Genomic DNA, 23083 nt, shown 5'->3' on the forward strand with positions numbered 1-23083 from the left:
CGTCGTTCCTGGTTCTTGCGACACAAACAGCCGCATCTTGCATCTCCTTCCTGCCTCTCGAGTCCACTCGAGGAGACCGCTCCGCAGTTTTTTGCGCAGTTTTTCTCGCAGGTTTTCCCGCAGGCGACACCAAACCCTAACTTCGTTTGAATGCCTCTGCAGGACAGCTGTCTGGTGTGCAGTCCGTGTCGATGAGGAAGGAGAGGCAAAATGCTACGGACACGCCCGCAGCCCCCCTCACTGCAGGTTTAAACGTGTACGCGAGGACACGAATCTCCCGATTCAGCGCAGTGTGTGTTGCAGCTGAGTTGTTATCTGAGTGGTAAGGCATGCCAAGAGTACGTAAGGAAAAAAGGAAGGTTAACCGCTGTTTTTAAAGCACGCCCCGGTGGCGATGGGTTCGAGTCAGTGAGAAAAGTCTCTCGGGTGTTGCGTTCTCCCGAGTGTGTGTTCGCATCCACCCTCGCAAACCGTTACAAAAGAGAGGGTGCGGCAGTCACCGTCGTCCGAAACACTGGCAACAGGCGACGAAGCTTAACGCCCTGCACAAGTCGCAAATTGATCCCTGAGTTGCTTCCGCATAGTTAGGGAAGCACGAAGGGAAACCCAGTAACAGAGAGGGTGGTGAAGGATACGGTATTTAGACCAGCCTTAGAGAAAGAAACACCCAAGCGAGAAATGTTCAGGAAACACGAGCGTGAGCTGACCAGAAGCCGTTGATGAGCAAAACCTGCAGAACAGCGTTTTTCGGTACTCGTTTCCGAAATGACAGAGTGCCTCCGCTGCACTCGCTCGGGGTACATTCTGTGCCGCTGGGCAAAACGCTGGGTCGTCTTGTGCAAAGATGTAGCTGACGCAGCTTTGTGAGCCGCACGGGAAAAACATGTCTTCTTCGCTGGTCAGGATACGCACGTGTACGTCGATGGCACTGAAATACGTGCACAAAAATGTGCCCGACGACGCTGGCGTGAACGCCGAAAAACTGGACGGTGTTCGGGGTGTTCTGTGTATATCGTCGCAAGAGGAAACGCGTCCTGCGCGACATGTGCACATCAAGGCTGCGCAGGCGCTGTGAAGGCCCGCTGCATTGCAAACAGACTCGCACCGGTGCGAGATCCTCAGTGATGGCTCGGGTGTGATTCTTGCATCACGGTCCTTTGCGACAGGATACGGTACACCATCGGCATGGCCACGACAGACTGGAAAGGGGAGGCGCGCAGCGAGGTTGTGGGGAACTCAGCGTCAACCGTTCGCCCCGCAGATGAACCCTACGAACGTCTCGACTTTGCAAAGGACTGCCCAAGGCATGTGCGAGTCACCAAGTTGCTGCTGCATCCGTGCGAGAAATCGCGGACCTTTTTGGCACGCCTCGTTACAAAAACTCCTCCGTCCCCAGAGGCTGGAAGCGATTGGCGCCATGGCCCGCTCGCGACGGGGCGGGTTCTGCGTGAGGTGAAGTCTGAGGAGTTGCCCCTGGACGCCGGATTCAGCTGAGATATGTTGCCGGCTCCGGCCTTGCCAGAAAAACACCCGAGGGCGGTGCGTCATCGTTTCCGCACTAAACGGGCGAATAACAGTCAACTGACAACCCTTCAGTGAAACTGAAGAACTCGCGCCGTCGGCGGGATACCACTAGTGCGCCTGAGAGCCGAAACGCGCCTGCTGCTCAGTTGGTCCCCTGAACCACGGATGGGCCATCACACCCTCTAAGGAGAGACGTCGGTCCGGACTCGCCGCGAGCATTCCCCTGGCGTCGCAGAGCGCAGGAAAACACACAGAGCAAGAAAACCGCATTCTTACTGCTCGCGTCGGCCGCGGCTCGTCGCGTCAGCAAGTGGGTTCACCCCCCGGTTTGGGACTCGCCTGGAGGCCGCAGGTTTTTGAAAAAACATGCGCTCGCAAATCAGTCCCAAGGAACGTTCGCACCAGACCAAAACACCGACACTTCTCTACAGAGCAGTCTAGTGGTGTCCTGGCTAGCTCAGAAGATTCACGTAGCACAAGCGACACGGAGGGGAAAAGCGCCCCGCGCCCTCCTAGGGCGCGGTTCGAGACGCGAGGCAATGCCTTCGGTCCGGGGAAATGAAGGCTCCAGTCAGGAACGTCGCGAAACTCGGGCATCGCTCTGTGTCGCACGGGTCTAGCATTTATCCTCACCCGTTGCAGCCAGCGCATGTCTTTGAATACTCACGCGACGCTTGAGGGTGTTAACTCCAGAGGCTACGGATTGGTCAGCGGTTCGCGTTTACGGTGTCCCGAGAGTCTCGACCTACCTGAGTATGTCTTTCGCTTCCCGCGACAGCTTCGGGAGACCCCGGAAACCCATCCGTGGCGCAGCTCCGCCGATCAGAGCAAGGCAATATTCCATGTCGCTAGAGAAGACCGTTCCGGCATCTTCGTCGGCCGTGGGTGGAGGCTGACGACTGGAGACGCCTTCGTCTGGCCTCCCTTCCCTCCGCAGTCGAGCACCTTCATCAGACTCTCTGGGGGTTTCGTCTCGGCATTCATTTGTCCGCGGCCTCTCTCCCCCTGTCGGCGTGAGCTCACGCCCGACTTGGGCGTTTCCAGATTTGTTTTGCGTCGCGGGCAAAGTGAGTCCAGCGCCGGAGGGAGCGCACCAGCCGTCGCTCCAACCGGCCGGCCGCAGGAAGGGGTGCCGACCTGTCAAGAGAATGGCGAGGAGACAGCCAAGAGCCCAGACGTCTTTTTTCTCTCCATCCAAGAACGCCTCGGAGCTGTCCAGGGAACCGAGACCAAGAAGACAGGCGTTCAGGAACGGGCGGGTAGTCTGCCCCGTCGTTTCCTGCTCAGAAGCCGCGCTGGGTCCCCCGCAAGCTTCAGAGTCTGGCGCGCTCGGCAACGGGCAAAATTCCTCAGGGGGAATAAACACGCGAGAGGTGCCTGCGGGCACACACAAAGACGAGCAAAACGCTGGTAAAACCGACATCGTTCCCAATGATTCGACAACACACAGTCTCTCTGTCCTCCTCTCCCCCCTGGGTCTTCTGTCGCTCCTCGTGTGGGACACTGCGGAACAAGGAAAGACCTCGGTTTCGCGCGCCCGACAAGACCATCCGCGAGGACACTTCCCGGTGATTTGCTCTTGACACCACAAACGTGCGTGCGACTCCAGTCTCGCTGTGAGGCTCGCCACTGCCGCACCCTGCCCGAGGCGCCGTCTCGGAAGCACCAGTTTTGTGGATGATCAAAGACACACTCGATTTCCGGCAGAAGAGGCGTGAAACTTGAACGCCCAACCCAGACACGGACCGAGAGGAAATGGGGAAGAAAAACAATGAACTGATGACCATCACTTGCCACACGAATCAGTAGGAAGTCCGCCTCGATCGAGTGCAGAGCTGCGCACACGCCAGCTTTCTGTCTGCCCCGTTCACAAACCACGGTGTTTGTCATGGACGTACCTCCCGGATGGACGCATGCCGTTCCTTTCACGCCACTCTGGGCGCTGTCGAAATCAACAAGAAGGCAACGGATGCGGGGTGCTCCCGTCTCCTTCACACGCCGTTCCTGTCTGTAAAGTGCCGGCTCTCGGCGCCTCTCCGTGGCGTCGCTGCTTCCGCTTGCGTCTTCTGTATCGCTGCCGTCGTCCGCATCCGTGTTTTTCCCCGCGTCGCTGTCTCGGCTCGCCTGGTGATTCCGACCCGTCCGTCCGCCGCCGACTGAAGGTTTCTCGGCCAGGTTCGCCAGTGTTTCGTCGCGAGCGACCACCCTCAAATCGCTCCCCTGTCGCGTGTTTGAATCTCGCTGCCGATGGCCCTCCGGCCGCTGCGCCGACTCCAGAGGCTTCGACCCCCAGGCAACCGTCGGGTGAAGAGACACTCGGCGGACGAGCGCGGGAGCGAAGGGTTCAGCGACAACCACGTTTCCAGGTTTGATGTCCAAGTGAAAGATGCGTTCCGCATGCAAGGCCCGTACAGCAGAGACCAGCTGGTGTGCCAGGAAAACCGCAAAGGGACACAAGGCAGTCGGACACCCGAGTGGAGGGAAAAGCGTTCAGGTGCCTCTGCTAAAACTACCCCTAGACGTCCCGTGTCTGGCGTAGGAGTCGGGGAACGAGGCTCGTAGTGCATGCACAGTGTACGTGGGAGTTTTTGCTACGTGTTTGTGAGTTTGCGGTTCGCCTCCCCACTGGGACGTCTGCCACGAAGCTGCTCGCGTGAGTAAAACGATTGGTTGGTGTTTCCGTGCCTCGTGAAGGTCTGGGATTCAAAGGGAAACACCAAAAAGTTCTCCCCCTGCCCCGTGGTTCTTTCCTCCTGAGCTGAGCCCTGAGGGAGCGCTGAAAACTGTATCCAGTCCGGTCTCTTCAGGACACGATTTCAACGTCCGCTTGGGGCTGGCCGATGAAATGCACACACAGAAAACCGATATTTGAGGAGTCACGCCGACCGTTCAACGAACATGTCGGGGCCGCATTCCGTAGAAGGAAAGTCGCTTACCTGCCGAAGAACCTCTCGAGCGGTCGCCTCCAATAAAACGTACGTGGAGCCCTCCCGAGGCGCCTTGCACTCTCCGGCGACAGACGACGCGCCTGAGGCTTCACCCACAGAAACAAGCAATCTCCGTTTCGCTGCGACCATCGCGTGAGCTGGTAGCCGCAAAAGAAAGACACAGCGCCCTGAAAAGAGGAAGGCGCGAGACGAGAAAGGACAGCGATCTCGGCAGCTCTCAAACCCTGTGTCGATGATAGCCGTCTGAAGAGTCCTGCATGATGGACTTCCAGACGTGCCTCAACAAAACCTCGAGGCGGATTTGAAGAGGCCGGAGCTGGCGTCATAAGCAGGGAACAGAGGAAAGATCGACGAGCTGAGAGGAACCCGGGAAGGGCGCGAGGTCTGCCCCGGCATGGACACCCACGGCCCCTGTCGGCAGCTGCAGTGCGTACCTCCGCGAGTATTTTCCGCCGTTCGAACGTCACGGACGGGAACGCAGTACACCATGGAGGCGTCGCCACTAGCAGGGGGCGGGGGAAACGGCGAAGTGCTGGGCAGCGTCCGCGTTTCGCTGCCTTCTCCGTTCCCTCCGATTGCACTCGAAAGGCCCTGAGAGCCGTGGGAGTCCGTTTGCGCTTTGGCGGGTCTCGAGGGGAGATCGCGAAGTTTCTGGGCCAGCGGGACGCCGCCGTCTTGGAGAACCAAAGAGACGGAGGCGAACGGCCAATCGCAGAGAGACGACGAGGACGAATGCGAATCCGGAGAGGACACCGTCCGTGGACGCCGCTCTTCCGACCGCTCAGCAGGGGACAGAGGGGTCGCTTCGACGGTCGACGAAGGCGAGCGATCAGGCGAGCGCATAAGGCCCTGGGAAGAGCAGCGCTGGACCCCACAACCCCAACTGACATCGGCCGAAGAGACAAGTGATACAGAGTCACGTAGTCTTTGGAAAAAAGGGCTGCCTTTTCTTCAGACGTTTTTCATAAAAAGGAATGGGTAGCTGTGCCCGATCGTGACGCAAACCGGTGTTGAACGGTAACACGTGTCTGTGTCGCTTCGCCTCTTTGTTCGCGGATCTGTGTGCGTGAGTCTACAAATTTGGGCAAGTATGCGCGCGTGGATTTGTTCACATGGAAACAGGCGTATACAGTGATCTGTGCATCCACATACACGCGCGCACTTTGACAGACGCGACGCGTGTACAGGTGCCAAGGCTGGCAATCAAATCACGCAGCGTCGGTCATATCCGCACGGAGCGCAGCCGCTCCTCAGGACGCGAATCCTTTCTTCTTGCTTGACTCACCACCGCAAGCAGCTGGGCGACGTGAGGATGGCGAATGCGCCTGTGAAACTCCACGACCCTCTGGATCTGGCCACAAGCGCGACAAACACACAGGCGCACCCCAAAACTCAAGCAAACTGACCGCTACTCATCAGGCATCCCCCGCTAGCTTCTGGGAAAGGCCTCGCATCCTTACGACTTGGCGCCGCTTCATCGGCCAGCTGGAGAAGGGAACGAAGATCTCCTCGTCCAACTTGTGGTACGTCTGATCCGGCGACAGAAAAAAAGGAGCGACGCAAAGGACAGCGTCATTGCAATTCACCTATATAAACCGCGTTGTTCCGGGCTCCTGCCGGGAGAACCGATTCGATCCTTTTTCTCGCGAACAAACGACAGAGCTCAGCTACCAAACAAAATGCGTTGCTCGAAGGCAAGGGCCTCATGCGACGCCGACACTCCTCGTAGGGTTGATCGATACCGCCAAGATGCGCTCCAGCAAGTGCAAACGGAGGCCGCATGATGAGGCGACAGAAAGCAAACCGTGGTATGTAGTAAGTTGACATTAAAGCGTATCCAGCGCAACGGGATCGAGCGTGGCTGTTCTTGTTGAGAACGCGAGGACACGGTTGCCCCGGCAATCTCCTCTCAGAGCCACTGACGCAGAGTCGCGCGCCCCAACCCTAGGCGTTTGACGGAGGAAGAGTTAACACGAGCCGCGCCCGAGCGCCTGCAGTTTTCGCCACACAGGTGTTTATGGAGGGAGAGTCTTGTCCACGCAGTCGTGTTGATGAGCATCCCGCCCTCCCACCTGAAAGCGTCGACTCAATTGGGGGAGTAAGTGCTACGCTGTAGAGCCGCCTGCTTACCTTCACAACGCAAGAGGATAAGCCAAGCCTCGGCAGCGACCTTTGTTCACCCTGTAGTGAAGCCGCCGAGACGCGATCCTCCTTGCCTTCCGCTTTGCCGGTGCACTGCGGAGAGGGTGACGGCAAGCGGTCGGCTTCCCGTGAGGCGACCGCGCGTCCTGCGCCTCTTCTGATCCGTTTCTCGACGTCGCTGTCGCCACTGCGCGCACATTCCCTGGCTCGGGCTGGTTCTGTCTCCGTTGGCGTCAGCAGTGCGGAGGCAGGACTCTGGAAAGCTGCCTGTAGTTTAGATCTCTTACTTCGCCTTCTCCCCTCTCCGCTTCTGCCGTCGCCGTGCTGTGCTCCGGGCCAGGTTCCGGCGGAGTCGCGCTGAGGGAGCCGTCGCGTGGGATTCGACGGTCTTCCCGGACTGCTGTCACTCGCCCCCGCCTTGCCGCTGCTTCCAGTCCGGTGTCCCTCCGATTCGTCAGCGTCTCGCTCTGCCTCTTCGCCGAACCCTTCGCCGAACCCTTTTCCGGACACAGCGTCTCGCTCGGCGCATGCTTCGTTGCCAGGACGGACCGGAAGGCAAAGTGGCCATCGCTCCACACGCGTCTCTGCGGGGCTAAGATACAGCAGGCGGGGCGCTGCGCCTACACCACAGAGAGAGCGGTCGCGAAGGAACAGGACAGCGCCGCAGCGAAGGTGCACAGCGCAAAACCATTATTGGCGGGAACGGCAGCTATCCCAGGGAAAACGGGAACGGTGTGATGAGACAAGCAGGGAAACGCGGCCTTGTTTGGCTGAAGAGAACCTTCCCGTGAGTACGGACCACAGCCCACGCGTCTCCCACTGCCCGACGCAGCTGCACTTCGAGAGGGATTGGAACATCAGCTGGGGCAATGACTTACGTTTCTGGAGAATTGAGCTGGCACGTGGCGCGGCCTCGAGTCCGTCGCCTCCGCCTCCCAGAGTCTCCCATCCTGGCAACGGCACCCACATCCGCAGTGCGTTTCGTTCCAACTTTCTCAGCGCTCTTGCCTTCAGCGCCGTTGTCTCTTGAGGTTCCCGGCGCGCTTGGTTTGGCTTTCGGCGGACGTTCGCGCGAATTGCAGAGGGCGAGGACGTCTCAGCGATGACGAGTCACCGACGAGGGCCGGCGTCCCGCTCCCCAAGACCATTCTTTTGCTTCGCAGAGCGAAAGCGCAAGGAGACGGAAGAGACAGCCAGGCGGCGTCAGCGCTACAACGGGTTCAAACGCACTCCTAAGATCTTCCAATCACCACGGGCTCTTTCTTCAGCCTCTTTCAGGCATCGCTACCGTGTGCCGCTGAGATGGTATATCCGAAGGCCTCGTTCCTGCGGGGCTCCAAGGAAACAGTCTTCTGCTTGGCGGATCTCTCCGAACGGTCGCATCCTCTGGCAAGCACTGCCTGACGGATCAAGTGAGCAGCAAAGTTCGGAGCGCCCAACGGCTGCGCCCGACGCGACAGCAGGAATGCCGCATTCGCGCCTGACGTGTGAGTTCTTCTGGAAGAGGACTGCACGCACTTGAAGCCCGAGAGGGTGTAAACCTGGTGACTCGCGCCAAAGAGTACAAAACGCGTACAGCTTGTCGAGAGAAGCACGACCAGGATGGTGATGCACACAACCTTTCAGGTGTACATACAGCGGCCGTCTGGGTGTACACACTGAGAAACTCTTTCGGGCGGTTAAAAGGAAAAGAGTCGAGCGTCTCAGCGGGCGTGCCTAGGGTTTTTCACGGCTGGGCATTCGACTGTCGGCTAGTCGAGTGTGTATGGTGTGCCGGCATGCGTACAGCCAGCCGAAGCTTCGTGAGATACTGTCCGTAACCATGCCCGTTGTCGCAGCTGGAAAGGGTACAGACGTTGAGACGGGAAACCAGGACACAAAGATACGCTCGGGGAGTGGGTCCGTGTGCTGAGCGCGGTGCGAAACTACGGAACAAGGGCGCTGGTGGCTCAATCTGAATCTCAAGTCGGGGCCCGAGAGGCCGCGAGCGATCCCCGCGACGCTGAGCGACAAAAGTCGGCCAAAAACGGTGTTCAAGAAAAAGTCCGCTTCGGCGAAATCAAGAGCCTAAAGGCGGAATTGGCGGCGGCGCGTTTTTCTAAAAGTAAACACCTTCGGTTTTCCGTTGAACTAAGATACGCTGCGCATGCAAGCGCATGCAGCTCGACGGGAAGGGCGGTTTCGAGTTGCTTTCCTCGCGACAGCCCACAAACACCCGAGAGGCATCTCCCTACAGACAAAGGAATCGAAAAGGACTGTTCTTTACTTTCCCCTATGTCGCCACTGTGAGCAGCCAGTTCCTGGGATCCGGCGAACGCCGTCCATTTCAAGACACTATTGCCGTTGCACGATCGTGAACGGCCTTGTGCGTCGAGGGGCGTCAAGCGCCACGGTTAAACTCCGTTGTCTCAACCTGTTGAACTGCCATCTAACGCAAGCACACTTCGGTAGCATCTGTATGCTTTTGTGTGCAGAGGCAGGCCGCCCACCGACGGCGGGAACACGGCTCAAAAAAAGAGTCGCCTTGCCTCGCGTGTCCTCTGAGTATTCTGCGAGCCGCCTCGACGTCTCCTACAAGTACGTCCAGGAAACTTGGTGCCAGGCACTTCTCTCTCATGCCTTTGTCAAACGCTGAAGCAGTCTGGGACGTTTTCGATCCGTCCTTTACTTCGTCTCTGCCGCGTTCCCCAACTCTGTCGCTTCCTGCGGCTTCGCTGCGTGCGTGCCTCGGCTGCCGCACGCGCGTCCGGGTTTTTCCCTGAGTCTCTCTTTTCCGGTTTCCCTCTCCAAATCCGCTCCCCTGTTCCGCATCAATGGTTGTCGTCGTCAATGGAGAGATCTTGCCCGACAGTGACCCTAGAGCGGTCCGTGCGCGCCAAAAGCGTGGGCTCTCCTCGCCGTCCTCTTCAGCCGCTTCGTCCGCCGGCAGTCGCGCAGCGCCCGACGGAGGTTTGAGCCGTCGCTCGATTTCCTCTTTCTTGTCCCGTGCTGCGCGAACGGGTCAGGCGAGTCTTTTTGGCCGGGAGAATCGCCGAACTGTAACGGTTCCCCCTCTGTCTTTCATTGGAAAACCCGCGGTGGAAGTTCCAGTGTACATACTCGTCGTCGCCGCCGTGCTGATCGCCCTCCTTGGCGTGCAGGGTGCCGTCTTTGTAGCGCTTGTCTACCTTTTCTACACTCCCTGGACGCATGACACCAACCGCGCCCCGTCGCCTTCCTCCTGGCCTCGAGAGGCCGCAGGCTCAGGAGCGAGAACGTTGTCTTCCCCGTCTCGCGGCGGTTCGACCGGTGAGCGATCGAGGCGGGTGCTCGGCGAGGAAGAGAGAGAAGCGCGCATGCAGCGACTCTCGCAGCCGCAGAAAGAAGCTTCGGCAGACGACCGCGACAAGGATACACATTGAGACTGAAGACGCGCGGAACTCGCGCGAAGTCTTTGGCAGAAAAGCAAAAACGGGGCGAGAGTCCAGACCTCGAGCAGATCTGCGAGGCGACAGGAGACCCAGCTGGAGGCACCGGCACCAGCGAGGAACACGAAGCACAATTGAAGATCGAAGTTTGCCGTCGCTGTGAGGAGCCTTGCTAAGCAGAGACAACGCAGGGTCGGCAAAGTGGCACGGCTTCGTGGCACTGATATGGGGAATTTGTGGGCTCCAGTGAACATGGCGTGGCAGTGAGGTGCGGCGGCGTCATGCACTTGCTCGACACAGTTTCGAGTGTTCTCGTCTACTCAGCGCGTGCATATGTGTGTCGGCACGGATCAGTTTCGTGGTTTACCGTGTCGCGTGGAAATGACGGCTGTAATTGTCGTCGCCTCCGCCTCGGGCACAGCGCGTGCATGCACCGTCTGTCTCGTTCTCTGGCGCGAGGAAACAGTGAAGATTTGCTTACGGGGCCTCCAGGCGCTTCTCTGCGCCTTTACGGGGAAGCCGGAAGTTTGCGTCGGGCGGTTCCAGGCCGTCTCCCCGACCGCGTCCTTGGCTCTTCCCTGGTGTGAACTCGCGCGGGCGAATGGGGGAAGCGGCCCGCGGGTCTAGACCGAGAGGAAACGGGGGTTCAACACGATTCTCTTTTTTACCATGTGGCTGCTCAGGCTTCTGGAGAAATACCTTCGGCAGATGTCCTGGCAGACGCTTTGAGGTTTTGGTTTTTGCTGCCTGGGAGATCCACCAGCGGCGTGGCAGAAAACAAGGGCGGGTGCACTGCCTGTCTTCGAGCCTCCTCAGGTTTTTTGCTGGAGGCTCGGAGCTCGTCTGTTTTCTCCCCCACGCCAGTTCCCTCAGCGAAGTCCCCTCTAACCAGAAACGCGGGTCGCCGCTGCATCTTTCGCTTGTTTGCTCAGAAACAAAGACGACCGCAAAGACGCAAGAAACACCCCGAGAGACCGAGAACTTTTTTTCCCGATCTAATCAGACAAACCCGTGCAGTGGCAGTCGAGAATATACGCCACGGAGGCGTCGATGTTACATATAGAGTAGCACGGGAAACCCATTAGGGAAGCGTCTCCCTGTCGCATATGTCAAGCGGGCTGACGGGAAAAACGAACGGCGCGACGCAGGCCTAAGAAACGATTCATCATTGACGGCCTTACTGCCATGGAGAAAGCCTCGCAACAGGAGGCGGTCTCGAGCAGAAACGATCCCGGAATGAAGCCGTTGTTCGTGGGCGAAACGTTTTCAGACACGTTGGGAATCGCAGCCTTCAGGGCGAGTCTCTCGCTGCCTAGGGGAACCAGGGAACTGTGCTCCCATGAAAAGCAATCATAATGAACGACACGAGGCAGGAGTACCAATCAGATAACTGAAGCTAGACTCTCTGTTACACATTCTAAACGGGATTTCGAGGTATCTGCACACTGCCTTTTTCTAGGTGCTCTGGAGAGCCAAGCAGCAAAAGACGTCCGATCCTGTGTCAGCGATGCATATCTTGCAAGGCGAACTCAAACGCAGTCATAGAAACTGTATTAAGTACCGAGTTTGTGGTGAACTAAACGGGGCACAAAATAGCATCATATCTTCACCTGTTTCCCAGATGCACTCTGTCGGAACCGTTGTGCTGCCAATGTGCGTAGAGTACACTTCGCACGACGTCCGCGTTTTTGCTGGGGACTTTGAACGGAAGACACTTTCGTTTCAGGGGTTTCCTCCGTTCAGGTTCCTGCTTGACAGCCCTTGGCGCCGTACCTCGCGGAAACCTGGCGTTTCCCTCCCCAAATCATCACACAGCGATGTTCCTCTCTGGTCCGAACGTGGAAAAAGGACCGGGGCTTTCTCCACGCACCGGAAAGATGAAAGCGGCGGATCGCGATGGCATGGGGACCGTTTCGTTTACCCATCCCCGGAGTGTGAAATGCAGCCTAGGAAAAGACATCTGATTTTGCTCAGTTGTTCATCCAAAACCGTTTTGGGTATCCCCTGTTTTTTTGCATCGCCTTCGCCCTCCAGGTTGACAGAGGATTATACGGGGTTGAAAGCGCCAGGATAAGTTACGAAGGCGCTTTAACGGCGTGAGAGAGACGGTGCTTCAGCGGCGGCTGCGGAACCCCCGGTCTACGAACCAGAAAGGGAATCGTCAAAAATCTACGATGTGGTTTCGTGGTTCTCTCAGCCCTCCCATTCCCTGTATGTTCGAGGCTCCCGTTTGGTTCACCCCGACGAAGATTCGACGTCCGGTTTCTCTCATTTTCTCCGCAGATCCAGGAGGTTCTGGATTTCCAGAGAGGTGCCGTAAGAAACGGTTTCCGTGGCACAAACAGAAGAACTGGAATCTCCGCTGGGCTGTCTAGGATCTGGGCATATACGCGTCGAGCCGATCCCATTTTCATGGTCGTTTGGCGCGATGTGCTGAAGTCCAGCAATTTTCTTGCATGTGTGCATGCGCGGTCTGGGTTTCCTTCGCAGTTTCTCTCGACTGTATTTCGACCTTTGATGTCTTTCTCTCTTTCCTGTGTCGTCGCCTTTTTTGTGCCTATCTCGCTTCTTACTTCTCCGACCGGTATTCCAAGAGAGCGTTGTGGAACAGAGAGTCCTCGTCGTGCGACGCTCTCTCAACGCCAACTGTGGCTGCTGTCTCTCTCGGCGACTCGAACTGTGTCTCTCGGCTTTTTAACTCGCTGCGCCTGGGGTCTTCAACCCTCTGTCTTCCCTTTCTCTTCTCTCCATGGCTCTTCCACTCCGCCTTTCTGTTTCCCCCTTCCCACAGTGATGCGTTTCCTTGCGCGCTCGAAACTGCCTGTTCCCGTCGCCTGTTTCAGTTCTGCCAAACGCTTCAGTCCGATCCCGCGCCTTTGTTTGCTCGCTTCGCACTTCCCGCTCCTGGCTAACCAGTCCGTCCGACAGACTCCACATTGGTGCTAAAGTGCTAGTTCGAAAATTCTTCCGCGTCCTGGGTTTCGTCCAGCACATCTTTCCGAGGCTTCAAACTTTTCAGCAGCCTCGAACAAAAACGCGAGCGCAGTCCCCGATTTTCTCCTTTGCCTCGCTTCCTGCTTTCCTGTTTTCCCCCTGTGGCGGACGCTTCGGCTAATCCCCCCTTTTGCAACTCCGTCCACTCCTACGCCAGCAAGTCTTCTCCTCCCGTGCAACAGTCGTTTTTCCCCAGCTTTTCTCACCAAGCCTAGTTGGCGAGGCACACTTCATTCGCTTTAGGGGACTTCACCGCGACTCCGCCTTCTCGTTCTGCTGGTTCTCTCGCGCTTTCCCCGCCGCCTCACCCTTCCTCTTGCGGCGGTCTCTCCTTTCGCGCGCTTCTCGCTTCTCTCTCTCCCCCGGCACTATGGGCAGACTTCCCGACGACACGAACCCGGCGCCAGCGAGCGTCTCTGGCCAGAACTGCGCGAGTTCTTCAGACAAAGCGCAGACGTCTGCTGCAAAACTTCCGTTTCCAGAGCCTCCGCCGTGTTTTGGTTTGGGGCAGTTGACTCGCCACAACGCAATGCAGTTAAAGCAGCTCAACCTCGCAACTCTCCCTGTCACCTACGGCGATACGCTGTACGAACAGCTGCAGCGACACAGCGAGTTCTCTCGGCTTGGTAAGCGAAAAAAGCTTGCCTTCTTCGGCGACTCGCTCGCCTCCCTTTCCCTTCTCTGGCAAGTCCTGGTCACCGGTGCCGATCGATGGCTGGAGCCTTCCTCGTTGCGTCGCTTCCAGAGTTTCTGTCTCTTCGCTTCGGGAGGGCTTTAGGGCGGCGCGCTGCTGGTGCGTTGCGTGCCTCGTTTTCAACTCCTGATTTCATCCCATCCACCTGTGTTTGTGCTCGTTTCCAGTCGCCGCCATTTGTCAGTAGGCACTCTCTGCTGCGGTTTGTTTCTTTGTCCTAGCCGGCCAGTTCACACAGCTGTCGACGAACGGTCTGAACCCCTTCTGGAGTGTACGTCGAAGTCTAGGTCCACTGCGTCCCTCCCCTTCTCGTCGCATTGTTGCGCTAGAGCTCTGGATCCTCAAAAACACAGCTAGAGACTCTGCCTACTTGCTGGATCTCTTTCTCTCTCAGGTTACTTAGGGGAGGTGATGGTCGGCGCGATCTGCTGTCGAGTCGAAGCCCCCGCCACGACGGCTCCAGGAGCCAAGAAGAAACACCGGCTTTATATCATGACGCTCTCGGTCTTGAAGCCTTACCGGAGATACGGCGTCGGTACGTTCCAACGAAGCGCGGGCTGATCCTGCTGGGTACCTGGGTTTTTGTGGACAGCAGTTCCTCTCGTCTCTCGCGCCGTCGTCTCCGCGGGAGGCCTAGAGAGTGAGAGTGAGACGTGCCTCGCCACTCGCGTCACTGGAGGAGTGTGTTTCGCGCGTCTCAGAACGCCTGTTTTGTCTCCGCGTCTTCCAGTCAACTTTGACACAGTTGGGGAAGGGGGGGGCGGGGCGGTCGGGGTGAAAGGAAAACACGATGCATGCAATTGCAGGAGGCTCTCCCGAACTGCACTCAGTTCTATATGTGACGAGACCGGTTCCCGCGCTCCGAGCTTGCAGGTCGTGCACTCTTTGTCTTCCCGTGCCCACCCCGTTGCTTGGGAGAAAAGAAGGATTTTTTGCGGCCGCGCACGTCGAACCAGAAAAAGCCTACAGGCTGGCCGGAGAGACCTGGTGGAGCCCCGCTGGCCCTTTTCTTTGCACCTGGGAGAGCGGCGAATGTCTTGTTTTGTGCAGGTGATCTGTAGTAGCCCGTGCATCGCCCGCGTTCGCTTGGTTTACGGCTTCCAACTAGCCCTTTCTCTGTTCTCTTTCGCGCTGCGTCGCGACCGGTGGGTTTCGATTCCCAGTTGCGTCCGACTTGCCACGTGTTTTTTCGGCTTCTGTTTGGCTTCAGCCTCGGGCCTCCTGTCCTACGTTCTCTCGCGCGCGTCCCAGCCGCAGACAGGCGGCGTGGAGTTGGAGGACTGCTACCTGCACGTGTGGACCGAGAACAAGTACGCTCTGGAGTTCTACGAAAAGCGCGGCTTCGTCAACGAGGGAATCCAGGAGGACTACTACACTGATGTCTCACCTACGTCTGCCTACATTCTGCGCGCGCCTCTCCCGTGGATCTACGCTGACGCGAAGTTCGCGTCGCGGCACGCAGATGATTACGACGTCACTCAGCACAACCTTGTCGCCACTGCCCCGACTCCTGGAGGCAAGTAGCCAGGCGAAGCGCCGGAGACACAGACGCAAAGAGACCCGGAGCGCCGCCGACAAGGGACAGGTGACAGCGTCGTCCAGAGGCCGGGGACGTGCAGGCGGGAAGGGACTGCAGCTCTCGTGGATGAAGGAAGAGACACGCGAGCGGCGGACGTCACCAGGAAAGGGGGCCCGATGCGCAAGGCGTAGTCGCCGTTTTCAGTTGCGTTGTGAGGAGTGAAGCGACTCGAGAGAAAACAGCTTGGGCTGCAGCGAACACAGTAAACCTAGGTTTCCATCCGAATCGACAAAGAAGCTTTCAACACTCGCTGAGACCTCGGCCGTTGTTGCCGACAAGAACTGGCGGAGCCGGAAAATGCATGCGTCTCGCGCGTCTCTTCGTTGAAGCCGTTTTCCGTACGGCTGCGTCGGGTCGTGCTTACCCTATGGAGATCCGCAGGTGCATGCAAAGACACCCCCCGGCCGCCATGTCTCCCACAAGAGAGTCCCTGGTCGGCTCACGCCTCGTCTCCTGTGCGTCTGGGGCACGTACGAGAGAAAATCATTCAGCAAGGCCAGGAAAGATGCCTCAGTCTCCGGGGCACGACGGCCCGGAGACAATTTCTACGAGACGCTCTGCACAGGAGCACAGATTGCGGATCTCCGGAATAGGCGCGTTTCTTAGTCTCTTGATATCTCAGCCCTCCTCGGTCGGTCGGGCTCCCATTAGGATTCACATATATATATATATATATATATATATATATATAGACGAATACGGACGACTGCGTTTGCTGCCGTCAGCGGACGAGCTCCACGCGCTGGGAAAAGTGCTGGGCCTTCCGCCTTAGAAACCCCCTCCTGACGTGTGCAGGTTTTGTGTGGATAGCTGACTTGAAACAAGAAAATGCACTGTGCTGTCGGGAGAAGCGGAGGTTGCACATCCCACATTTCTGGAACAGAACGCGAGCGGCAAACGCCGGAAACCACGCACCCTGAACCCTGAGTCGACAAGCGTGGATTTATCGACGCGTCAAGGATAATCCCTGCTGCCGAAAACGTGGTTCCTATGACGCACGGATAAGCATGCGCGTCCGTGTATAGCAAGAACCGAACTGTCGTCAAGCTGAACGTCTCCAGATGAGCTGTGGATTCCGAAAGAGTGGCAGTTCTTCGGGTGCACAATTGTTGGAACCCTGTGACTCGTGCTAACACTCCCTTGTTCCCGGAAACGCGTTCGTCTCGTTCCCCAGCAGACTGTCAGCGTGGCGGTGGAAATGTGGGGCATCAGGAAAAGAAGTGGGTTTTGTACGTTACGCCCCTATTGACCGCTTGAGGTGGAGATTCTCAGTTGGGAGGAACAAAGGCACGCCCGAGATGTGAGTTTTGAACTTCGTTTTTGAGTTTGGTGCCGCGATGTGAAAAGGCGAGAGAGAGGGGAGGCGACCTTAACCTCTGTCACTCCAGAAGCTTCATTGTACGGAAAATGAGCACGGACGCGTGCCGTCGAATCCTCCACAGGACGCACGGCGGACACCACTGGGCAGAGCATCAGAAACCCGACATCTCACACCCAGTCGCTACACGAAAACTCCAGACTGTAGAAACATATCCAAAAGGGTTTTCCTGGAAATACTTGTCTGGACCCAGTCGCTTGGGGGCGGCGGGGCTGCGTTTAACCACCTCTTGACTCCGTCTAGCGGAACCGCTCGCTTTCTTTTCATCGATCCGGCCGATCAGCCATCTCGGCTGCTACCGTGTAACTGATGGCGAGGGGAATGCTAAGCTCCGCGACTGTGTCATCCAACACAAGAGGTTGGATGATGGAGTGCTCCTCGCTAACTGGACCCAACACTCCAGGCGCGAGCGAGACAGCTGGTGGAGACTGCGACATGATATAACTTCCCGTCGGGTCTGGACTGCCCTCGAGCTGTCCTCGTGAACCGGAAGCAGTTAGCGATCCTGGAGTCGGGCTGTCCACCTGTGAAGACGCGAGTCCGGCAGCACCCGGCCTGCCTGGTCCTGAACTGTGGAACTCTGCCTTCCCGTGCTCAGAGCGCCGACCGTACTCGCCACTTGGATCTGGACGTTGGTGCGCCGTCCAGGGGCTCGGCGGCGAGTTTGGACGCGATCGCGACAGAGGTGAACAGACGCTGCAAGTCGTTCCTGGCCGACTGTACGCAGCCAGGGCCCTCGCAGCTGTTCCGGTGGGATAGTGGAGCGGGAGAGGCTCTGGGGCAAGTTCAAGGAGTCGCCACTGCGCCGGGGGATTCAGTTCAGTCCGCCGAGGATGCACGGTCTGGCTATGGTTCCGCGGACTAGACGGGCTTCGTTCCGTGCTCTTGCCTCGATGTGTCTCCCTGACTGCATGTCGCAAAGAAGGCGAAGGAAGCGACGAGGGAGACACTGCACCACCCTGCACGTCGGACAGAGCGGACTCTCCAGGGGGGAGACGAGGAAAAGCGCTCCGAGAGGGCGAACGCGGAGACGGCACTCGAGACCGAGGACGAGAAGGAGATCGTGGCCCAGGGAGCAGTGAAGGAAGATGCGAAGGACGACGGGGAGACAAGGAACTGGAGACGGTCCGAGGAGACAGCAGACGAGCAGGAGCGGGCGACAGAGAGCGAGGCACTGGATGCGAAGATGGACGAGGAGAAAGCGAGCGAGAGACAGGACGCGAAGAAGGTCGAGTGAGAGTGCGCGGGGTAGTACCCCCCGAGAGACGAGCGGGTGACAGCGATCGCCTGGCAGCAGCGGAGACTTGGACAGGAGTGCATGCCCGAGGAGAGCGTGAAGGCGATAAGGGGAACGAGCGCGGCGGGCGTGCAGAGGTCGGAGACACGTGCTTCGAACTCTCCAACCTCCTGCTCGCCTCCTCTTCAGCACAGCGGTTCTCTGCACTGCGGACGTGCTGCGTACTACTCGCAAGATTTTCCCTTGGGTCTCCGGCGACGGGCGTGGACCTGTATCGCTCATGCGGAGTCTCGACTCTCCCACCGTTCTGCCGTCGCCTAATCCCGTCGCGGCCAGGTGAAAGTGTTGCGCTGCTGGATAGGTTGGACGCACTGCGCCTGACTGACGAGAATTGCTGGTGGGTGTGCAACGGTCTCCCAGACACACTCCTTTTCAAGAAAGGAGCGTTACCAGTAGGAACCGGCAACAAGGCCTGACTGGTCCCTGGTTGTCGATCGGCGCCCGACGGCGACAGCCGGCGGCATCGTGAGGCACAGTGCGAGGCACCCGAAAGCCCGTGGGACGGGGACGATGCGCGACAGTCCCTGGGGACACTCTTCGCCTCACGGTCTAGCCCCAAGCTGGAGCTCGGAAGCGCGTGCAGCTGGACGCCTAACAGTGTGTCTGTCCCGCAGTCAACTTCTGGAGAGGCGGAGAAGAGCGATCCTGCGCCGCGGCGGAGTGCAAACCGAGAGGCGTTTGGCCGGCGCGCAGCTCTGGCGTCTGCCTCGGGCATGTATGTGACGGGGGGACCGAAGAATCCTGGGCTAGACGCGACGGGTAGGAAAGAAGACAAAGTGTCTTTCCCTGCTCGAAACGTTTCGGGTTCGCGAGACAGGCTCCGCGTCACGTGCAACGGCGAGCGGGTTCCGAGAACCTGTGTCTGTGGGCCGAATGTACGGCACTCGGAGCGCTCGGCTCGACCCTCAGCGGACTCCTGACGAGCGCCGAGGCGTGCTGGTCTCCGGCAAGCGAACCCGAGATGCTCCGCGGAACCTGCGTGAGGAGGTTCGCTGTTGCCCTCGTGAACGTTGCCATCTGCACACGGCGATGCAGCGCCTGCGAACGAGCTCGCATACGGCGAGGCCGGTTCGGAACGCTGGAACAGCTTTCCATCCTCCTCTCTGCGCCCCGATGCTGGCCGTGGTTGAAGGCTCGGAGACACGGCGAGCGTCTCCAGGTAGCGTCTGCCTGCTCTGTGGTCGGCGGGCGACACAGTCGGAGCAAGAGGCGACACGGGCAGTTCGGCATAGGCTACAGGGGCGTTGGAAGGAGAAGATCCAGACGTGAACGAGGGCTCGCCAATGTCTAAGCGTCCTGGGGACGACCTCATACGAAGCACTTCAGCTTGGGTCGGATCTTGTGCAGTGGAAACCAGATGGACCGGACCACGATTCTGCGGTAGCACGGCAAGATGAAGAGCAGGGCCCTGAGAAGACTCCCTCCCCACTGGCTTCCCAACCACGTCGCCAGTCTGTTCCTCTGGCTCCTCTGAAAGAGAAGCGAAATGACTGGTACCCGAGACGGGTCCGAAACGCGAGGACAGTCGAAGGTCTGCCGGAGCGTCTGCGACGCTACGACCGTCGTGAGGAGTTCCGGAGAAGGACGGAGAGACGGCGAAAGGTTGTGGGAGAGATGTCTGTGTGGCTAGCTCGGCTCTCGCATCGAGGTGTTGAGGTGCCGGGGCTACCGGCGAAGCTACCGCTGTCAATGCCGGCCCCTGTCGCTCAAGAAACGCTGATCGGTCCATGGATGTCGCGCGAACCTCCGGTGATGGCCACGAGCTCTGCCCGCTTTCCAGGGCGTCGGGAGGGGCAAGACTTTCTCTGGGGGTGGATGCAGCTTCGTGGAGACTGTCGGGGCCAGCGATAAGGAGATAACGGCCTTCAGAGCCTACCCCACCCCCGTCATTACGGACTTCTCCTTGTTCCAACTCGTCGTCATCCTCCTCTGTAGAAACTGCGGCTAACAGACCGCTGCGTCTACAGAAGGGCCCTATTGTCGGCCGTGACCTGACAACGGATGTTCCTGAACCGCTGCCTGGGCACCCGTCAGCGAGGAATCTTTCCTCTTCTCTCCGGCGGCTTCCGCCCGCCACGTGCACGCGATGGGAGGCGTCATCCCGCTCGCCTCCAAACCCACCCGGTGAGGTACGGCGAAGGCCTGACACAGCGACGGGTACTACTCCGTGCCTGCGGCTCTGGTTTAGATCGCCACGGGACTGGTCACGTCGCTCCCGAGTCCCCGACACAACCCAGCGGTTCGGTGGCGTTTCCTGGTCCTCCTCTTGCTGCCGTGCCAAGATCATGGCAGTCCACGGCCTGTTTTGTGGCCATCGAGAGGAGGGACGGACACCGGTGTGCTCTGTTAAGCGCCATGGCGCAGGAGACCCAAGCTCTTCCATATCCACAGACGGAGCAGGAGGCGGCGCAGAAACAGCGCCCGATCGAGAAGGCGAACCGAGGGCGATCTTCTGAGACCCGATAGAACAGTTGGCGAGCATTACGCTGATGTCGCTGTCGGTGATCTCCCCGGAGGATTTCTGAGAGAAGGGAAACGAAGCTTTCCATTCCGGGGTCTCCAGTGGGCCAGCCCCAGACGTCGGAGGCCCCGGCAGAATCTTAGACAAGGCGGTTGGCTGAGGACTGTGCCGTGCTCTGTTCGCAATTGGAACAGTATGCGAGCATGTCCACGCGGCCGTCCCATTTAAATTTGATCTCATTCGAGATCTCATGTCAGTCAGCTCGCCCCGTCTACTCCCGGATCCTTCCCTCTCGCTGCCGATTCTGGGGGCGCCTTCAAGTCGCCGGCTGAATCGAGGGTCTGAACGTCCCGAAAGCAAACCGGTCCTCGCGTCTCCGTCGCTTGGCCCTCTGCAGTCTCCGACCGCGGGGGGAGCCTGCGGCTCTTTGCTCCTTCGCGGCGACAAACGCGGCGACGCGGAGACGCAGGCGAGAACAGGCTGCGGGTGCGAGACTGCCGACCCTCTGCAAGAACTCCTGGGAGGCTCGACGGGCCAGGTACACTGCGGAACGGAGACAAGCGGAGACTGCGAAGGCTCGGTTCCGCCGAGCCGTGGAGGCTGGCCTGCAGCCTGAATGGGTTGTGGAGGGAGGCTATCCGCGTCTGGCGAACGCCGCCCAGACTCTGCCCGCCTGCCTCTTAAAGGCTGCTTGTCGGAATTTTGCAGGGAGGCGAGGAACTTTCTGACGCGCTGCTCAAGATCTTCGATCCGCACTTCCGTAGACCCGCGCTGCGTGCCAGGTTCGCTTCCAACCGCTGGACGCGTTCTCTGCACCGAAGCCTTCCCGGATACGCGACACTGCAGCGTGCTTTCCGCGAACTTCCCGTTTAGATCCGAGCAGCTTTCTCGCGTATCGCCTCCCAGATTTCCGACCTGGGGCTCGCCGGGGCAGTCGCGACGGGACTGCGTAGGCGTGCATCCGCGTCGGATTGCTGCGGGGCTCCTCACGCCTGTCTCCGTTCCCCTTTCGGACTGCTCAGGAGACCGGCAACGGGGCGGAGTGGTACGAGGGCCATCGCCTCTGCTGGGAGGCCGTCGGGCTTTCCAGTGTTTTTCATCGGGAAAGGGTCCAGGCGGAAGCTCAGCTGGCTGACATTCCCCGTGGCCGAAGAGCCGAGCGGATGTGAAGAGGTCCATCGGTCTTTGATGCCGCTCAAAGAGAGTCTTCCGTCTCGTGCTTGCAATCGCGTTCCCGGCTTCGTCAGCGTCATCAATGTCAGCGGTCGCACGAAGCGTTGCAGAGAGCGAAGCAAGCAGGCGTCTGTGTCTCTCCGAGCAAGTTGCTGAGGCATCGCAACACCCTTCAAGCCTTTGCGCCTTCTGCTGCCACTGCAGCTTTAGGCTGCTCAGTCTCTCCAACTCGACCTGTGTCTTGTGCACTTCGCGTTCCTTGTCGGCTCGGAGAAGTCGCTCCTGCGTCAACTCCTTTTGCAGCTTTTGAGTACGTTCCTTGGTCTCCCTCTCCGCGTCTGCTCTGGCCTGTGCAACCGCGCGATCCCGTTCGGCACGAAGCCGGGACAGTTCATCCTGGAGAAGCGCTGTTTTCCGTTCGAGGTCTTGTGACGCAAGTCGGGTATCGCGAAGGCACCCGTGGAGCTCCTCCATGGCGCGCGAATGCACACGCTGGTAGCGCTGCTCGGCTTCGTTTTTCGTTGAAAGCTGCTCCAGAAGCGAGGCTTTCTCGCGCTTGAGACAGTGCAGCTCGGATTCGCTCGTACCCAGTTGGTCCTTGATCCGCTTGGCCACTTCATTCGCAAGGCGCAGCTGCGCTTGGAGCCGCTCGTTTTCTTGCCGCATCGACTCCGCAGCTGCCTCGAGCTGTTTGACGGTAGTTTGCATCTGTTCGTTCGCTGCCGCCTGCAACTTGGCCTGTGTTTCCAGGCTGCTTTGCCGCTGCCGTGCGAGTTCAATCTGTTCCTTGTCTTTCTCGAGGGCCAGGCGATCTCTTTTGAGCTGGGCAACGCTTTCTTGCATCTCCGACTCCACCGAGCGCCTGTGCTCTTCCATCTTGAGGAGCAACTGCTTCTGGTTGAGCACCTCTTCTTGACTCCGGCGCCCCTCTTTTTCCGAGAGTCTTGCCTCTCGAGCATCGAGGGCCTTCGCACGCAGAGCGAGTGCCTGCTGCTCTATTTCCCACTGGCGTTTGTTGTCCCGCTGCTGCTGCTGAGTCGCCCGGAGCTGAGCACTGATTTCCTGTCTCAAAGCAAACCCCTTCTTTTCGATTTCGTTCTCTTTCATGCGAAGGCGCTCTGCCGCAGCTTCTTCTTGAAGCTTTAGCCGTGCCGCCCGATCTGCATGAAGGCGATCAAGTTCCTGCTTGTACGTTAACAGATGCTGCCGGGCTTTCTGGCTCTCCTCCAGGCGTAGTGCGCTCAGTTCAACTGTGCGGATTCTCGACACTTCCTGCTCCATTTGACGTCGGTGTCGTGCCTCACATTCCCGCTCGTAGCGCAGCATGCGAACGCCAGCATCGACGGTCGCCGCTGAGGAGTCACACGATGTACAACATTTGATTTTCCTGTCGCTGCTTTGGCTGATGCAGTCGCAACTGCCTGAACTGGAATAGCAAGAGCTCGAGCTGCCGCGTCCACTGGAGTCTATCGCTTGAATTTTCTCT

The 23083-nt window shown here is 58.7% G+C and overlaps 4 protein-coding genes across 4 annotated transcripts; 2 read left to right on the plus strand and 2 right to left on the minus strand.

Moving 5' to 3' along the window:
* Positions 1-1632: 1632 nt before the first annotated feature.
* On the minus strand, positions 1633-7583 carry NCLIV_0268 (Atypical MEK-related kinase (incomplete catalytic triad); the record flags this gene model as incomplete). The annotated part of the gene is made up of 10 exons (XM_003882882.1): positions 1633-1747; positions 2274-2901; positions 3423-3948; positions 4461-4609; positions 4907-5321; positions 5758-5823; positions 5933-6001; positions 6603-6707; positions 6902-7206; positions 7493-7583. 10 exons carry the CDS (start codon positions 7581-7583, stop codon positions 1633-1635), a joined length of 2469 nt encoding a protein of 822 aa, XP_003882931.1.
* A 1844-nt stretch (positions 7584-9427) lies between these two features.
* Positions 9428-10015, plus strand: NCLIV_026880 (conserved hypothetical protein; the record flags this gene model as incomplete). Its single annotated transcript, XM_003882883.1, has 1 exon — positions 9428-10015. The coding sequence occupies one exon, from the start codon at positions 9428-9430 to the stop codon at positions 10013-10015; it is 588 nt and encodes a 195-aa protein (XP_003882932.1).
* Positions 10016-13385: 3370 nt separating this feature from the next.
* Positions 13386-15233, plus strand: NCLIV_026890 (putative acetyltransferase domain-containing protein; the record flags this gene model as incomplete). The annotated part of the gene is made up of 3 exons (XM_003882884.1): positions 13386-13641; positions 14104-14244; positions 14920-15233. The coding sequence occupies 3 exons, from the start codon at positions 13386-13388 to the stop codon at positions 15231-15233; spliced, it is 711 nt and encodes a 236-aa protein (XP_003882933.1).
* Positions 15234-16929: 1696 nt separating this feature from the next.
* NCLIV_026900 (conserved hypothetical protein) lies at positions 16930-22878 on the minus strand (the record flags this gene model as incomplete). The annotated part of the gene is made up of 2 exons (XM_003882885.1): positions 16930-17441; positions 18354-22878. The coding sequence occupies 2 exons, from the start codon at positions 22876-22878 to the stop codon at positions 16930-16932; spliced, it is 5037 nt and encodes a 1678-aa protein (XP_003882934.1).
* Between the last annotated feature and the right edge of the window lie 205 nt (positions 22879-23083).

Source organism: Neospora caninum, chromosome VIIb (assembly GCF_000208865.1).
Source record: "Neospora caninum Liverpool complete genome, chromosome VIIb".
Taxonomy (NCBI): Eukaryota; Apicomplexa; class Conoidasida; order Eucoccidiorida; family Sarcocystidae; genus Neospora; species Neospora caninum.